At 46.1% G+C, this 19,426-nt stretch overlaps 1 protein-coding gene across 1 annotated transcript in view; it reads right to left on the reverse strand.

Moving 5' to 3' along the window:
• LOC130480901 (loricrin-like) overlaps positions 1–18,865 on the reverse strand; it is a 114,963-nt gene extending 96,098 nt beyond the window's left edge. Inside the window, exons 1-2 of the mRNA XM_056853523.1 lie at positions 18,861–18,865; positions 18,672–18,709 (exon numbers count right to left, since the gene is read on the reverse strand). Of these exons, the coding sequence (XP_056709501.1) occupies positions 18,672–18,709; positions 18,861–18,865 (43 nt within the window). The remainder of the gene's footprint in view (positions 1–18,671; positions 18,710–18,860) is intronic.
• Positions 18,866–19,426: the final 561 nt, after the last annotated feature.

The raw sequence follows: 19,426 nt of genomic DNA on the forward strand, positions 1-19,426 counted from the left end.
CTACCGATGGGAGGTTTTTGGGGCAGAGCCTGATGAAGGTGTGGTTTGGCGAGGGAAGGGACTTCAGTGCCATAGAGTCCAATTGCCAAAGCGGCCATTTTCTCCAGGTGAATTGATCTCTATCGGCTGGAGATCAGCTATAATAGCAGGAGACCTCCAGCTAGTACTTGGAGATTGGTGATCCTAAGCGGGAGATCCCCTGCCACCACCTGGGGGTGGGCAACCTTACATGGGAAGCTTGCTGGGTGACCTCAGAAGGTTGTTGTGAGGATAAAATGGCAGCGAGGAGATCGATATATGCCACTCTGGGTCCACATTGGTTAGAAAGGTGGGGTAGAAATGAAGCAAGTTAATAAACAATGAATAATGCATTTTCCAGATTTATTGCGGTGCAAATGTTGTTGGGAAAATGTATATATTATGCCAAATATGCCAAATCATCCATAATAGACTCCAGGTGTTGGCATTGTTCAGGAACACCTTTGAGTAGGTGGGACCAGTTTACTAACTATACCCTTTCCTCCACAGGAATGCTCGAGCGACAGTTACACACTTCCTGGTGACCTCCTTGATTATACTGCTGAAAAATGTCCTACAAGAAGCTACATGAAACACTTTTCAATGGTGCCCGGAAGCTGCAGCTGGCTGGAAAATGGGCTATCAGGCTAGTAAAAGGGGCTAGCCGCCTGGGGGCAATGGAAGCAGCTCATTGTCTTCAAGCCGGGTGTTCGTCAATGCGACAGGTCAGGTCTTTAAAGCCTGGAATGGCCTGGGTCAGGCTACCTTCAATGACCACCTCCACTGATATCTTTTTTTTTAAAGCTCCCCAGATGTTGAAATACTCCTCAGAATAATCTTTCCATGATCCAGGTGAATTTTCTCTTGATTTTGGCCACAAATCTCCTGGTATACTCCCCCTTCCCCGAAGAACATTGAGATCATCTGACAATGATTTACTGGTGGCCCCTGGCCCTAAGAGCATGCGGCTTCCTTGACAAGAGCCAGGGATTTTCGGCCCTGGCTTCGGCATGCTGGAATGCTCTGCCAAGGAATATCAGGGCCCTATGGGACCTCAAGGAATTCCATAGGGCCTGCAAGACAGAGCTTTCCCACCAAGCCTACAACTGAGGGCAGCTGTGAATACCATCTTTGCTGGCATCCCCCACCCCTCACTTTCATACGTATGAAATGGCATAGTGGAGGGGCAGCCGCCTGCAGGAGTTCTTACAGCAAAGGGGAGTTTAGGTACCATTTTCGATTTGTGGTTTTAAATTAAATTTGAATGCTAGGGTTGCCAGGTCCCTCTTCACAACTGGTGGGAGGTTTTTGGGATGGAGCCTGAGGAGGGAGGGGTTTGGGGAAAGGAGGGACTTCCATGCCATAGAGTCCAATTGCCAAAAGCGGCCATTGTCTCCAGGTGAAATTATCTCTATTGGCTGGAGATTAGTTGTAATAGCAGGAGATCTCCTGCTAATACCTGGAGGTTAGGAAAGAGAAACAGCACGCGGCTCAACAATAATGTAGTCAAAAGACTATGAAGAATATATCACCTGTGATCACAATCACTATATTTCAAACTTCACAAATATATACAATACAACATTACAAAGATCCATACATTTAAGTAGACCTCTGAATTTCCTCAACGGAATGGGTTCTTTGCACACAGTCCTAAATCTTTGCACACAGTTCTAAATCTTACCCGCACTTTCACTGATTTACTTAGGATTGGGATTTAGAACTGTGTGCAAAGATCCCATTCCGTTGAGGAAATTCAGAGGTCTACTCAAATGTATGGATCTTTGTAATGTTGTATATATTTGTGAAGTTTAAAATATAGTGATTGTGATCACAGGTGATATATTCTTCATAGTCTTTTGACTACATTATTGTTGAGCCTCCTGCTGTTTCTCTTTCCTTACGTCCCAGTTACAGCACAGGTGTCTGTTTGTTGTTTACTATCTGGAGGTTGGCAACTCTATTTAATGCTGAATTTATTATTATTGTTAGTATTATTTGTTTATGTGATTGTTGGATTTTGAATTGATGTTACCCGCCCTGAGCCGGCTTGCTGGGGAGGGCGGGGTACCAATGCATAAATAAATAAATAAATAAATTGTTGACCAAGATACACTGTTCTGGCACTTTGAATAACCACTCAGATCCAAGGGCAGTATCTTCTCGCATTGCCGATAGAGAGCATTCAGAAAGCACTGAGGAATTATTGTCCAAAGGGAAGACGTCACCACATGAGGCTCTGTTTGAATCTGTGGATGAATATCTGCCTCCCATAGAGAATAGGTATGCATCATGACTAGTTTTCATTTTGACTGGTAGCCATGGATATCCCTATCCTCCATGACTATTGATATCCCATGAATATTGATATCCCAGAAATGACATCACTACATTGAATCATTCTCTAGGAATTTCCTCAGTCTCTATTGTCTTTCTAGAGCATTACTCAATGTGGTTGTGCCGCTTCTGGATCTTTACTTGTGTCAGACCTCAGCACCTTGGAGGTAATATCAGTACATCACACACAGTACATCACACACATTCCCCTCCCACCATGCCCCAACCCTAGAATATCTCAGGATTACCAAGCACAAGCCGGCAGGCTTGTTGAAAAGTTTACCACAAAATATGGTTTATGAAAATCACATTGCTCAAAACATTTATATACATTGGTTTAAACCACCCAAAGTACCATCTAATCTGCGAGGTGTATTTTTTTTTAATTTAGATACTGGAAAAGTTTCTCTAACCACTCCAAATGACTAGAAGAGATTGGAGAAATTAAAGGGATGTGTACAGCTAAGTAAACTAATTAAAGGGATGTGTACAGCTAAGTAAACTAACCTGTATGTTGCAAGGTAATAAATTTGATAAATTTGATAAATTGAATGTTATTCTGACTAGGATGATGAATGGACTTGAATCACATCTGTACAATTTGTATATAGAACAGAACTCGTAAACCTTTGTATACAACTTTCTTTTTAATAAAAAAATTTATGGAAAAAAAATGGTTTCACCTTTCCACCTAAATCAAAGTCCCCAAGACAGTGAACATGAAAACATTCCAGCATTAAAACATTTCGACCATTAAAGCACCATTTTAAAATGCATGCACACACACACAAAGTTTAAAACAATTAAAACAGACAAACAGGGAAGAGTTAGTGAGGGAACACAAAAAAAAAAAAAAATCCACCAACCAGTGGGTGACAAAAATAGTGGGAAACAGACAAATCTCCCTGAGGAGTGAGTTCCAAAGTTTTGGTACCATGACCAAGAAGGTACTTTCTCGAGTTGCCACCTGTCTTGCCTCAGACACAAAGGCAGAAGCAAAGCCTGTGAGGATGACCAGAGCGTTCACACAGATTCATTTGGGAGTAGGTGATTCTTAAATTATACTGGCCCCAAGCCATATAGAGTTTTAAAGGTCAATACCCGAACCTTGAATCAGGTTCAGATGCAAAGTGGGAGCCAACATCTGTTACCCAAATGGCCCTAATGTGAATATACATTGACCAAAGAAGTGTCCTCCTTCTGAGGGGTCAGAAGCCTATACACACCTGTGCTGAGGGCAAATATTATTGGGACAATATTGCCTAATGTATACCGAGGTTCAGGGTTGATCTGATGCCTCATAAGGGTGTGCAGATTCTTAGAATGAACAGACATTGGTTTAACGTTAAAAATTTTTGGAGAAAAAGAATAATAGACAAGGGAATCAGCAAACTGAAGACAGTGTTTGGAAAAACAGGTGTATACACACTCTAAATAAATGTTCTATAAATCCTAACTTCTACTAAACCCTAAGCTAAACAAAAAATATTAATTAAAAGAGAATCTAAAGAGAAATGGGGGGGAAGTTGGAGGGAGAAAGATATACTAGCCTGTCCTGGTGAGTGAAGTCTTGTAGAGTTTGTCAGAGGAAGGAGATATTAGGGTGGGAGAGTGCAAGGTGGAAAAGCTGAACATGAACTTTGCAGACACCTGCATTGGGATAGCAGGGCCAGTGCAAAGTAACACACACCTTCTCCCTCAAGAAATGTTTTCACCCAGGAGTTTGAAGCGAGTAGCTGGAGACCATTAGTGACATGGGATCCAACAGTTGGAACATGAACCTAAGATTCTTGGGGCTAACTTCATATCCCAAAAATGTGAAGATAGAGGAAGAAATAAGATGCTCCTCAAAGCAGATTGGGCTGGAGTGAAACGTTTCAAACTTCACTGGTGGATCAGTAAGAGAACAAGGTGGGGGAAGTTGGGGATATTAATGACTTCTTTGATGAAGTTTATGGCCCAGATGATATAACAAGCTTCGGTTATATGTTCACCATTTGTTTGGACTGAATTCTGGGTGGAAAACATAATGAGAGAAATGTGTGTGTGTGTTAAGTGCCGTCAAGTCACTTCCGACTCATGGCGACCCTATGAATCAATGTCCTCCAAAATGAGGGAAATAAATATATCAAAATCAAATCAAATCTTTATTTTGATACAAGATCAGCTCTGAATAAAGATTAAAAGTTAAGTTAAAATAATAAAATATGTTGATGATTCTGGGAGAGATGGTTTGCAGAGGGGGAGGAAAAATCATCTATGGGATAAGTCAGCCGTTTACGAATCCCACAAGACCAAAGACAAAAAAGACAACTTGAGTGGTTATCTCCCGAGAGGAGCCTGCTAAGAAAATATATCAAAGTCAGGGACTGATGAGTTTATGTGTCCTTGCCAACTGATAGACGGATCCTGTTAGTGTTCGTGGAATTTATTTTATTTTTTTAATTTTATTATTGAATGTCTATCCCTCCTCTTCCCGACAAGTCGGGCTCAAGGCAGTTTACATCAATGTAGTCGACCATGCCGAATGTAATTAACCGAGACACTGTTTTTACCATTGAATGATGGGGGGGATGAGCTCGCTCACATTTGTCTTTTCTCAAGCATGGAGGCAATAGCATTACATCATCTCTTGGAAGTGGTATGATTTGCTGTACAGAGCAACCCTTCTGCCCCCGGATTAGAGACATACATTCTAATCTACTATTCCAAACTTTGGTAGAGGCTGAATTAAGAAATGAAATAAAAAGGATGCATTGCCCTTCTGTGGGATCAGTGAAGGGATCCCATTAATGGAGTGCCAGCATGATGTAGTGGTTAGGAGCAGTGGACTCTAATCTGTAGAAGCGGGTTTTATTCCCTGCTCCTGCACATGCGCAGCAGACTCTAATCTGGGGGACCAGGTTGGTTTCCTCACTCCTACACATGAAGCCTGCGGGGTGATTTTGGGTGAGTCACCGTTCTCTCCAAACTCTCTCAGCCCCACCTACCTCATAAGGTGTCTCTTGTGGGGAGAGGAAGGGAAGGCAATTGTAAAGTAATTTGAGTTTCCTTAAAAGGTAGAGGAAAATCGGATTATTAAAAAGAAACTCTTCTTCTACTACTACTTAAGCCCTGATCTGAGAGCCTGCTCATGGGGTAATATGTAGATGGAACAAAACTGGAGTAACATGGTCCTGTAGTCAACAATCTGCTGCAGCATTCTGTACCAACTGTGGCTTCTGGACAGTCTCGAAGGGCAGCCCCACTTAGACCATATCACTGTAGTCTAAACTAGATGTCGCCAGGGAATGCACCACAGTGTTGACATCTTTCTTGCTCTGGAATGGCCACAGCTGGCTCATCAGCCAAAACAGGTGAAAGTCACCCCTGGACACTGCTGCCATCCCAGAAGACTTTGGGTTCAGCGGCAGCCCCAAGCTATGAATATATATCTTGATCTTAGATAATATATCTTGATCTTAGATCCTTATAAAATGACATTTCAGGAGCACGCATGCTAGAGAATCAATAGGACCAGAAGACCATGGGCAGGTAGGTTCATGTATCTACCTAATATTTTCTTTTGGTTCAAGAGAGAGCTGTGGAAACGCTCCCTACAAATGAATGTGAAACTTATTTGAACACATGAAATTGTCTTATACTGAATCAGACCCTCGGTCCATCAAAGTCAGTATTGTCTACTCAGACCGGCAGCGGCTCTCCAGGGTCTCAGGCAGAGGCCTTTCCCATCACCTACCTGCCTAGTCCCTTTAACCGGAGATGCCGGGGATTGAACCTGGGACCTTCTGCATGCCAAGCTTGGCTTTACCACTAAGCCACAGCTCCTCCCCTTTTCCCCTAAATGCAATAGCCTAGGGAAAACTCCCATGAAGAAAGGCATACTGGGACCAAACTGAGCCAATCCCCTGACCTAAGACAGGCCATTCTGTGCTTCCAGCTGTCCAAACCAAGGCTGCTATAGTTGGGTCCCCAGAACTGTTCTGTCTCTGCCATTATTGAAACTGTCTCTGCCATTATTGAAACTCTCTTGGGTTCCCTGATATTTCTTGGGCATTTTTTTGGGAGCAGGTATCACCAAATCTGTCCAAAGTTTCACTTTAAGCAAAGTTCAGTTGAAATTCCATTGAATATTTTCCAAATAGTCCATGCACGTTATTGTTTTTTCTTGTAAGCGCTGAGTGATTCAACACTGAGATCCATTTCTTATTAAGCATAGTATGCTACAAGTATCCCAATAGTGCTATTAATGGATTATAGGGTGTAGAGCATGAGCATACCATAAATACCTTCCAAAGCCTCCATCTAGGAATTCCTTTTTCATGAGGCCACTAATGCGTTTGATAAAATTCACATCATGTAGTAACATTAAGGACCTGGATTCTTTAGATGTTTCACTGGAGCGGGACCTGCCAAAGTGGTTTTAAAATTTCACTTTGTGAAAAATTCAAGGTCAAGCTAGTTATTACTGTTGGAGACATGAGCAAATCTCATGTTTTTCTTTTCCCTCGAAAAAAAAGGGGGGATGAAAATTATTTTTTCTTGACGCTATAATGAGAAAAGTTGCCACATCTCTCATGCAATTAATCAGTCTAGTTGACAACAGATAACCCAGTGTCCACAGCATGGTGTAGTGGTTAACAGCAGTGGTTAAGAGCGGCGGACTCTAATCTGAAGAACTCTCTCAGCCCCACCTACCTCACAAGGTGTATGTTGTGGGGAGGGGAAGGGAAGGTGATTGTAAACTGGTTTGATTCTTTCTTAAGTGGTAGAGAAAGTTGGCATATGAAAAACAATTCTTCTGCTTCTGCCTCTGCTTCTGGGCTTCGATCTACCTGTTCTACTGCACAAAAACCCTGTGAGGTAGGTTAGGATAGTCTATAAGTATGTGACTGGTCCAAAATCATCTAGTGAATTTCCACAGCAAGATGGGGATTCAAACCCGCATCTTCCAAACCCTACTCTGAAGCTCTAACCTCTAGACCCCACTGGTTTTCAAGGGGTGGCTGCTGTTGAATAATAGCAAGCAGCCAGGGCTAGTTCTGTCATGCAAGTCGAGTAGTATCAAGTCACTCAGAGATTGCTACCAGGCCTAGAGTTACCAACCTTCAGGTGGGACTGGAGATCTCCCAGAATTATAACTGAACTCCAGATGATAGAGATCAATTCCCCTCGATAAAATGGCTGCCAGGCCTTTTGCTTTAGCTTCTTGGTAGATAAATAGGGTTGCCAGTAGGGTTGCCCGGTCCCTCTTCACCTTTGGTGGGAGGCTTTTGGGGCAGAGCCTAAGGAGGGTGGGGTTTAGGGAGGGAGGGACTTCAATGCCATAGAGTCCAATTGCCAAAACCGCCATTTTCTCCAGGTGAACTGATCTCTATCGGCTGGAGATCAGTTGTAATAGCAGGAGATCTCCTGCCACCACCTGGAGGTTAGTGCAGGAATCTTGGGCTATAATTAATACAACACAAATGAGTGAAACATCAAAATGTAATCAATGCATACAATAGTGGAAAAGGACAAACATACAACTATATACAATAGTATTTCAATAATCCACAAAGGTATGTATAAATATATTTTCTTCAATAGTCCATAAGGGTACATAGATCCAAGAAGATTCCAATAGTTGGTCACAAGAACTCAGCAAATGTGTAAAAGACTATTATGAAAGGAAGACGATCGTTTCATTCTTCATCAGTTTCATTCCTATGTTAAAGATCATTATATTAAAATATTGCTGCTATCCATAATGGATCAATAAATATCAATAAATATCAACATTGATATTTATTGATCCATTATGCATAGCAGCAATATTTTAATATAATGATCTTTGACATAGGAATGGAACTGATGAAGAATGAAACGATCGTCTTCCTTCATTGGGGACGTCATTGTCATAGAGTCCAATTGACAAAGCCGCCATTTTCTCCAGGTGAACTGATCTCTTTTGGCTGGAGATCAGTCGTAATAGCAGAAGATCTCCAGCCAACCCCTGGAGGTTGGCGACTATAGATAAAATTCCTGGCAGTCAGAAGCAGCAAAAGAGGATCGGTAGACATGATATTCCCCACTTCTGTGCGCATTCATGCTCTGAACACAACCACTGATACACTTAGTAAAAAATGCAAGGTCAAGTTACCTATGACTATTGCCATTCCTGCCTGGGAATTATGGTCACAGGGCAAAGTCCTCCTGGCTGTTCCACCAATCCAACAGGCTCATCTGGTGGACATGCAGGAGAGGGCCTTTTCGGTGGCAGCCCCTCAATTAAGGAACAACCTCCCCAGGAAGTCGTGCCTGGTCCCACTCTCGATCTTCAGGAGGCAGTGGAAGATAGTTTTATTTAGGACTGAATTTGATTGAGTCAGGTTTTTCATTATTGGAAGTCCTGATGGGAGTTTTAAAATTGTGCCTTTCAATGGGTTTTATAATGGTTTCTTTTGTTGTTGTTTTTTCCTCTCTAATGTTTAATATATATCCTTAGCTGCCTTGAGTTCCGAGAGGGAGAAAAGCGGCCAATAAATGTTCTAAATACATAAATAAATACACCACTGGGCACACCAGGAAATATGCATGTCTGGCTCCCTAGGAGACTATGGGATGTGGTATCTCCATTGTTACAGAAAGAGCACCCCATGTCTGGTTGAGCCAGTATTAATATCCCAGTTTACAATCTGTTGTGTGACCTGTAGAAAAGAACTCATGAAAACATGTGCCCATAGAAGTGGGATCAGGAAGAAAAAAAATACACAAATAATTGATACAAAGAAAGCCTGAAAAGGATGTCCCATAAAGTCCCGTGAAGATGAAGAACTTTTTTTTGGCCCTCAATTCACAGCTGATTTATGGAAAACCCATAGGGCAGAGGTGTCAAACCCATTTGTTACGAGGGCCACATATGACACAAATGTCACTTAGTCGGACCGGGCCATGCCTTGCCAGCCCAGATGGATATTGTAAGGGGTTGCTGCCTCGGCTGGCTCACAGGCCAGATAACAGCTCTCAAGGGGCTGGATCCATCCCGCGGGCCTTACGTTTGACACCCCTGCCGTAGGGTGTTCAAGGCAAGAGGTGTTCAGAGGTGGTGGTTTGCCATTGCCTGCTTCTGCGTAGGAACGTTGGACTTACTTGGTGGTCTCCCATCTAAATATCAACTAGGGCTGACACTTCTTACCTTTTGAGGTCTGACTAGCCTCAGCTACTTAGGTCAAGGCAGATAAAGAACGACGTCCCAGAAAAATAGCCCAAAGCTTGGTTTGACACCTGGGCTCTAATATCAAAAGATCCTTCCATACAGTGTGGTCATGTGGGAGGGAATTCCTGAGCAGATGCGAAGGAGCAACCAACCCCATCTCCCCATCTGTTCAGAGATTAACATCTCTTGTCTGTCCATGACCAGTCGAGAATAACTTGAGGAGCTGCATCAAGTGGTTTCTGGAGGATGGAGGGATCATATCTTGGCCAACTGTAATAGTCAGTGTTGCACTGTAATCTTCTAAGGAGGAGGGACCTGCCTTTTTTTGGTGATGTCACTCTACAAAAGGACAGGTTGGTTGATGGGGCTCTCCCTCGTTCCAGTCTGGAGCTATGTGTGCTAGTATGGGGATCCTTTTGACTAGGGATTGTGCCATAGTTCAGGGGTAGAGTATCTGCTATGCATGCAGCATCTGCTATGCATGCAGAAGGTCACAGGTTCAATCCCCAGCATCTCCCATTAAAATGATCAGGTAGTAAGTGATGTGCCCTGACCAGGATGACCCAGGCTTGTCCAGTCTTGTCAGATCTCAGGAGCTAAGCAGGGTCTGCCCTGGTTAGTACTTGGATAGGAAACCATCAAAGAAGTCCAGAGTTGCCACACAGTGGCAAACTGCCTCTGTTTTTCTCTTGGCTTGAAACCCCTATGAGGTTGCCATGTGTCAGCTGTGACTGGGCAGCACTTTCGATCATCACCATTCCAACCACAACCAAGTTTTATTTGTCTTCTGCACAACTGGTTCCATAGTCAGTTTACTCCTACTGTTGGGAGGCAATGTGTCTCAGTGGCGGAGCATCTGCTTGACATAGAGAAGAAGAAGAGTTGGTTTTTATACCCCGATTTAAGGAGTCTCAAACTGGTTTACAACCACCTTCCCTTCTTCTCCCCTCAACAGACACCTTGTGAGGTAGGTGGGACTGAGAGAGTTTGGAGAGAACTGTGGCTAGCCCAAGGTCACCCAGCAGGCTTCAGGTGTAGGAGTGGGGAATCAAACCCAGTTCCCCTGATTAGAGTCCACTGCTCTGAACCACTACACCACAGAGGGTCCCAGGTACATTCCCTAGCATGCCCAGTTGGAAGGACCAGGTAGTAGGTGATGTGAATGACTTCTGAGACCCTGGAGAGCTGCTGCTGGTCAGAGCAGACAATACTGACCTTGATAAACCAATGGTCTGACTCAGAATAAGGCAGCTTCATGTACTCATGAATGTATTCATGTAACTATTGGCCAGAAAGAGAGAGATTTTCACTGCCAAGGCAGAGAGTGTAGGATCAGCTGAAGAAATAGTCTATTGGCAAGAGTCTCCAATTTTCGATTCAACAATTATATGATCAGCCTATAGCTCAAGTAAGATGTGGTCCATTCAGTGAACTGACTAGAGCTATTGTATTGAGCAAATGAGTGAAGCAAGTATGTAGACTCATTCCTCTGTTATTTAATTTGTATATCAATGATCTAAGCTCTTATATTTCCAGAGGTGAATTCCATCTGTCTTACATAGCTCAAGTTAAGTTTCTGTGCCTTTTGTATGCAAATGATACAGTTCCCTCAAGATCACTGGCTAGCCTACCATATATACCCGTGTATAAGCCGACCCGCGTATAAGCCGAGGTGCTTAATTTCTCCCCAAAAATGGGGAAAAATTAGGCACCCGCGTATAAGCCGAGGGTCGGCTTATAACCCCTCCCCCCCCCCCCGCAGGCTTACCTGGGCTCCCGGCGCAAGAGCAAGCGGCGCGGTCCTGGCGGCGGCGGCACGACCGGGCGAGGGCCGGGGCAGCCTCCCTGGAGCTGCAGAAGGCCGCCCCAGGCCGCTCCCGGCCGCCAAAAGCGGCGGCGCGGCCGGGCAAGGGCCGGGGCCGCCGACCCAGGTCGCTCCCAGCCGCCAGAAGCGGCGCCGCGGCCGGGCGAGGGCTGGAGCCGCCGCCCCAGGTCGCCCCAGGCCGCTCTCGGCCGCCCGAAGCGGCGGCGTGGCCGGGCGAGGGCCGGAGCCGCCGCCCCAGGTCGCTCCCGGCCGCCAGAAGCGGCGGCGCGGCCGGGCGAGGACCGGAGCAGCCGCCCCAGGTCGCTCTCGGCGGCCAGAAGCGGCGACGCGGCCGGGCGAGGGCCGGAGCCGCCGCCACAGGCCGCCACAGGCCGCTCTCGGCCGCCAGAAGTGGCGGCGCGGCCGGGCGAGGGCCGGGGCTGCCGACCCAGGTTGCTCCCGGCCGCTCCCGGCCGCCAGAAGCGGCGGCGCGGCCGGGCGAGGGCCGGGGCTGCCGACCCAGGTTGCTCCCGGCCGCTCCCGGCCGCCAGAAGCGGCGGCGCGGCCGGGCGAGGGCCGGGGCTGCCGACCCAGGTTGCTCCCGGCCGCTCTCGGCCGCCAGAAGCGGCGGCGCGGGCGGGCGAGGGCCGGGGCTGCCGACCCAGGCCGCCAGAAGCGGCGGCGCAGCTGGGCGAGGGCCGGGGCAGCCTCCCTGCAGCTGCAGGAGGCCGCCCCAGGCCGCTCTTGTAAGCAGGAAGGGGCGTGGGACCGGCGGCGGCGGCAGTAATTTCCCCCCTCCCCCCTCCTCCCCCCTCCCAGACCCTATCGTATTGACCCGCGTATAAGCCGAGTTCGGCTTTTTCAGCCCTTTTTTGGGGCTGAAAAACTCGGCTTATACGCGAGTATATACGGTATGTAAATTTATTAGGGTTGCCAGATCCCTCTTAGCAACCGGCAGGAGGTTTTTGGGGCAGAGCCTGAGGAGGGGAGGGACTTCAATGCCATAGAGTCCAATTGCCAAAGTGGCCATTTTCTCCAGGGGAACTGATGTCTAGCAGCTGGAGATCAGTTGTAATAGCAGGAGATCTCCACCTAGTACCTGGAGGTTGGCAACCCTAAAACCTACAGAGTCCTTTTTTGGCGTATTGGCCCAAAGAGGGCCTAACTATGAATGCTTTTAAGTCAAAGGTCCTTCTCTTTAGTTTAAAAAAAAAAGGAGAGAGAGAGAGAGAGAGAGAGAGAGAGAGAGAGAGAGAGAGAGAGAGAGAGAGAGAGAGATGAGGAAATATAATGAGCATTGACAGGTCAGTCTAAGGAGCAAGTAGAGCAATTCAAGTATTAAAGAGTTATATTTCAAGCAAATCTTTCTTGGAAGGTGCGTCTGAACTATTGTTATAAGAACACCCATGAGAACCAACCCCTGCACAATGCAGGAAATTCACAACTACCTTTTCCTCCCACACTCTCCCAGTGACCCTGTTCTATGCCCAGAGGAAGGCAAAAAAACCCTCCAGGATCCCTGGCCAATGTGTCTTGGAGGAAAATTCCTCCCTGACCCCAAAGTGGTGGTAGGCATTACGCTGGGCATGTAAGAAAGGGCCATGAGAGCCAAACACCAATGCAGCACTTCCCTCTCTCCCTCTCATGATCTGCCTAGGTTCACAGATTCAGCATTGCTGTCAGATGGCCATCTAGCCTCTGCTTAAAAACCTCCAAAGAAGGAGAGCCCACCACCTCCCGAGGAAGCCTATTCTACTGATGATCTCTTTTGTTTTAATTTCAACCTGTTGGTTTTGGTCTGACCTTCTGGGGCAATAGAAAACAACTCTGCACCATCCTCTATATGACAACCCTTCAAATACTTAAAGATGTATTGGAATAAGGTTTGGAACGGAGAGTCTGGCTGATAGGTCTGATGTGCTAAGCTCAATGGATCCTTTCCCTTTGGCAACGGCATTTAGGAATCTATATTCCTGGAGTTGTGTCATTGATCTCCTTGCGATGTGATGACTTGCCACCGGATTTCTCGTGGCACGAGATTTCATAGGCCCAAGCCTGCTGCATCCGAGCCTGCTGCATCCGGCACATGATCAAACCATGATCGCATACATCACACCCCTGAGAAACTGGGGAGGTGTCAGAGCTCGTGTTTTGCACATGCAAAATCCCCGGTGTGATCCCTGGCATCTCTTAGCAGGTGCTGTTAGCCTGCTGGGAAGGGATTTTCCCTGAGGGTATTGGGCTTAATGAGCCAACGGTCTGATTCAGCATAAGGCTTGCTTGTATGTTACTCATGCCTGAATCAACTGACTAATTTTTCCCCACAGTGCAACTGTACTTCGTATCTGATGAAGGGGGCTCTGGCTCTTGAAAGCTTATACCCCGAAAATCTTGTTCATCTCTAAGGGGCTCCTTGACTCAAATCTAGCCACCATGGTGTAGTGCTTAAGAGCAGTAGACTCAAATCTGGAGAACTGGGCTTGATTCCCCACTCTTCCACATGTTTAGTTTATTAAATACAGCCATTGACCAGCATAACTCCTCCACACGAGCGGCAGACTGGTGAATGGTGAACCTGGTTGGTTTCCCCCCTCCTACACATAAAGCCTGTTGGGTGACCTGGGCCAGTCACAGTTCTCTCTGAACTCTCTCAGCCTAACATACCTCACAAGGTGTTTGTTGTGGGGAGAGGTAGGGAAGGTGATTGTAAGCCAGTCTGAGACTTCTTTCAGTAGAGAAAATTGGGGTATAAAAACCAACTCCTCCTCCTCCTCCTCCTCCTCCTCTTATTCTTCTTATTCTAGACCAACATGGCTACACTTTAGAAAAAAATACTCCCCACTCCTACACATGAAGTCAGCTGGGTGACCTTGGGCTAGTTACAGCTCTCTTAGAGCTCTCTCAGCCCCACCTACCTCCCAGGGTGTCTGTTGTGGGGAGGGGAAGGGAAGGTGATTGTAAGCTGGGTTGATTCTTCCTTAAGTGATAGAGAAAGCGGCATATAAAAAAAATAACTCCTCCTTTTCCTCCTCCTGTTCCTCCTCCTCTTCTTCTTCTTCATCATCATCATCTTCTTCTTCTTCAAGACCAACATGGCTACGCTTTGGAAAAAAAATACTCCATTGAGTTTGACACAGCAAGCAAGCATTTCTGACTTTGTGGAATATATCACTTTGCGGTTCACCGGCTATTTCTGTTGGTGTCCAAAGAGCTAATTTCAGAAGATAATATGATGTTAGATAAGTACAAAGGTCCATCGAGTCCAAGATTCATTTCTTTTCAATAAATTATACTTTATGTAATGATGAATTGGTGGGAACAAATTCAGAACTGTGTAGAAGGTTATAAGTACATAAGAACTTAAGAAAAGCCATGCTGGATCAGTCCAAGGTCCATCAAGTCCAGCAGTCTGTTCACACAGTGGCCAACCAGGCCCATGAACGCACTAGCAACTTACCTTGCAATTTCAACGTGTCCAGAACACAACAATCCAACTCGACTTCAAATTTCTGTTCCCACCGCGCTGCCTTTCTTCGCTGCATGTGATAAGCCGGGATCAACGGGCTCCCACACATGCCCAGTCGACGCTGGAAGCAAGAGGACGGCGATTGGTCCAGCTTCCCTTAGGGAGGCGGGAAGAGTGGGGTGGTTGGCTGGCAGCAGGAAGTGGATTCAACACTGATTGCATGTTCCCACTGTAAGGCTCCCGGTGAGGAAGACTGAAAAAAATTGGTCCATTATAGTCTATGGTTTGTTTGTTTTTCAAAGCTCCTGTGGGGGCATTTTTGGAGGTAGAGTTCCCAAATTTTCAGGGTAGCTTCGAGGGACTCTCCTTGCATGAACTCCAAATTTTGGTGAAGATTGGGTAAAGGGTCTGATTGTATGGTGTTCCGAAGGGGTCGCCCCCTCCTCCATAGAGGAGCATGGTAAAGTTTACAATGCTTCTCTAAGGAGGGGGTTGACCCCTTCAAAACCTCATAAAATTGGACCCGCTGTCCAAAACCTTACCAAACTATGGGGTTCATGCAAGGAGAGTCCCTTGCAGATAAATTGCAAATTTGGTGACTCTACCTTGAAAAATGCCCTCCAAATTTTTTTTAAAACTACTTACTTTTATAGTCTGTAATGGCCGCTTCTGTCCTTACCCATGACTCATGGGAAAACTCAGTTTCCCATTAATGCTTGCAATGGGCCCTCACAAAGCTATGGATAGAAATTTGGGAACTCTACCCAGAACTCTTTAAAAAAAAAATCCCATAGGGAAAAGCCTGGGGAAAGTCGAAGCCAAAACAGGCTGAATACCTATTCAGCTGATTCTGTGAATGGCTGTCTGGCTTTGGCTTTATCCCCATGTTTTGCTATTTGGTAAAACCAAAACTCGAATATTGCCAAAACGGCTAATTTCGGGTTTATTTTAGGTTTGGGTTTATTGATATGCACAACTCTAGAGATCAAATCACCTGGAGAAAATGGCTGCTTTCGAAGGTGGCCTCTATTCTATTATACCCCATTGAAGTCCATCCCTTCCCCAAATCCCACCTTCCTCAGGGTCCACCCCCAAAATCTCCAGGTATTTCCTAACCCAGAGCTTACAAACTTAATGAAAAGTGAACCTTCACTAGCTCCATTTAGGAAGATATGTAGGACGGTTTGATTTTAAAGGGCCTTGGGTGGAAGTCTGATCTGGCTAGGGTTTCCAACCTCCAGGTAGTGGCTGGAGATCTCCCACTGTTACAACTGACCTCCAGACGACAGAGATCAGTTCACCTGGAGAAAATGGTTGCTTGGGCAATCAGACTCTATGGCATTGAAGTCCTTCCCCTCTCCAAACTCTTCCCCCTTCAGGCTCCATCCACCCACCCCAAATCTCCAAGTATTTCCCAACCCAGAGCTGGCAACCCTAGATCTGGCTGTTTTGAATATGTGGATTATTTAGTTGACAGGCTGTTACACATTTTTTTGCCCTTGCAATTTGTTGGCATGTTACCCTCCTTGTGACTAAGTAGATAAAAGCCCTGTTTGCATGTTACAGTGCATGCATGCATATCCTGCCTGTACATGTGTACATATGTTTGTAAGAAAAAGCCAATGCGTGCTCACATTGCCAATGCAATGAGGAGCAGTACTTGGAAGTGAGGTTTCAATCACACATTCAGCTATCCGGATGTTGAACATAATGTGAGAATGTCTCAGTGCACTTATAAAGAGAAATCAAGTGTACACTGTGCATGGATTATGCTTGTGCTCACTGTAACTTAAAAGGGGATAAGATAAGGTATAAATATTAATACGTTCATGATCTTCCCCTCCTCACAAGCTTGCAATGTAAATTTGGCTAATAGAGAAATTAGACCCAAATCACTCACTAATCTTCAAGGGTGAGTATTACTACACCACACCAGCACCTCCAGGTAAATGGGACCTCCACGTTAAAAACCTCTGCAAACTACCTGTGGATCAGGCCTCTTCCATTTATGCTGTGCTTGTAGGATTCCCAAAACCACATAGATGACAGGAAGGGTTGTGTGTGTCAGTGCTTGGCTCTTGTGGCCCTTTCTTACATGCACAGGGAAATGCCGATTGGGGCGATGGGGTCAGGAAGCAATTTTCCTCCAGGCCAAATTAGCCAGGGATCCTGGAGGGTTTTTTTGCCATCTTCTGGGCATAGAGTAGGGGTCCCTGGGGGAGGGTGTGGGGCAAGTAGTTGTGAATTTGGAGATCAGATTTTGTGAAGAGTTGTAAAATTGCTGCTAGAACTCCCTTTCTTCTTTTTACAAGTTTGGTTGAGAGAGGTGGTGCTCCAAGGTTTGATTTTGCTTAAATTGTGGTGTAAACATTAGTGTCGATGCAGATAAGTATCATTTTGAGGACATCAAGTGCACCTTCAGAATGGTAATTAAGTTACATGTTCTATGAATGGGATTTGAACCAAATAGCACCTTAAGGCTGGATCTACGTATATGATATAGGGAGCTTCTTTATATTATTGATCCTTGTAGTCCAGTATTGTCTGCTGTGATAGACATCAGCTTGCCAGAGTCTCCATCAGAAGAAGGTCTTTCCCAGCCACTGTTACTTGAGATCCTGGAGACGAAAGGGATTGAAGCTGTCTTTTCTTCTACATATCCTGACTTGGATAGCCCAGGCTAACCTGATCTCGTCAGATCTCAGAAACCAAGTGGGGTTGGCCTTGGCTAGTACTTGGACAGGAGACTACCAAGGAATACCAGGGTCACTATGCAGAGAAAGGCAATGGCAAACCACCTCTGTTAGTCTGTTGCCTTAAAAACCCTTCAGGGTCGCCATAGGTTTGCTGTGACTTGACGGCACTTTACACCACACATTTTTCTATATGTGCTTCGCTACTGAACTGGGACCAGTCCCCCTACTGTGAGCTTCTTGTGTAAGTCCTGAAACTATAGTGTCGGCTGTACATTCCAGTCTGGAGATGAATGCATCCCACATTAAAAACTCCCTTGAAGCTGAAAATGAATTTGTCAAGAGGGGTTTTCTGCTAGTTTTCTACTATTGTGGAGTCCTACTCCCCCATGCATGAGGAAGCATTAAAAATGTGATTCTTCAGGTACAGTATGAAAGTCAAGGTTCTATCTTATCATCTCAGGGCTGAGTCACTACATTCTGTGGCCAGTGTAGGTTTTGTCTGGATCAAAGATTACATTGGACTGATGACAAAGAATTAAAGACAGCATAAACATTTTGCTTTTTAATCTTCAAGTCAGCTGTATTGTCTCCAGTGCATCATTGGAGACCGGAGCAAGAGTGGATGGAGGATAATACTAACCTCCTCCACCACAGAGGTATAAATAATCACACTTTTCAGATGATAGTACATGCAGTTAAAAAAAATACAAGAGAAGACAAGCTAGTGCTTGCAGAAAACCAAGACATGCAACATGCAAAGATTAAGTGGTTTCAGGTGATACCACAAGAATCTGAAATATGGACACGTAAATCTGATTCAACTCTGAAAGAAGACATGGTGCAAAAGAAGAGAATATATTTACTGCTTGCTTAGTGGCCATTGGCAGGACTGTTTGGTTTGACATATGGAGGATGGGATAACAAGGGGTTGTTTTTGCTGCATAGACTGGGAGCCCCCTCCAGAACCTCCTCCAATGCAGCATCCAGAGCTCTGGCCACCACTGCTGCCACCACCAGGTGACACTATGATGGTCTGGCCACCTGAACCACCTCCACCACTGGAACCTCCTCCAATGCAGCAGCCAGAACTCTGGCCACCACTGCCACCACCAGATGGCACTATGATGGTCTGGCCACCTGAGCTTCCTCCACCACTTCCTCCAATGCAGCAGCCAGAGCTCTGGCCTCCACTGCCACCACCACATATGATGGTCTGACCACCTGAGCTTCCTCCACCACCTCCTCCAATGCAGCATCCAGAGTTCTGGCCACCACTGCTACCACCTGATGGCACTATGATGGTCTGTCCACCTGAGCTACCACCACTCCCTCCTGTGCTACAGCATCCTGAACTCTGACCACCACTGCTACCACCACCACCTCCAGATCCCCCACCTATAATCTTAACACCACCCCCTGAGCTACAACCTCCTCCACCACCTCCAGACCCCCCACCTATAACCTTAACACCACCCCCTGAGCTACAACTTCCTCCACCACCTCCCGATCCCCCACCTATGACCTTAACACCACCCCCTGAGCTACAACCTCCTCCGCCACCTCCAGATCCCCCACCTATAACTTTAACACAACCCCCTGAGCTACCACCTCCACCACCACCTCCAGATCCCCCACCTATAATTTTAACACCACCTCCTGAGCCTCCATCTCCTCCACAACCTCCAGAGCCTCCACTTATAACCTTAACACCACCCTCTGAGCCTCCACATCCTCCACCACCTCCAGATCCCCCACCTATAACCTTAACACCACCCCCTGAGCTACAACCTCCTCCACCACCTCCAGATCCCCCGCCTATAACTTTAACACAACCCCCTGAGCCACCACATCCTCCACCACCTCCAGATCCCCCACCTATAATCTTAACACCACCTCCTGAGCCTCCA

Source organism: Euleptes europaea, chromosome 7 (genome assembly GCF_029931775.1).
Source record: "Euleptes europaea isolate rEulEur1 chromosome 7, rEulEur1.hap1, whole genome shotgun sequence".
Taxonomy (NCBI): domain Eukaryota; kingdom Metazoa; phylum Chordata; class Lepidosauria; order Squamata; family Sphaerodactylidae; genus Euleptes; species Euleptes europaea.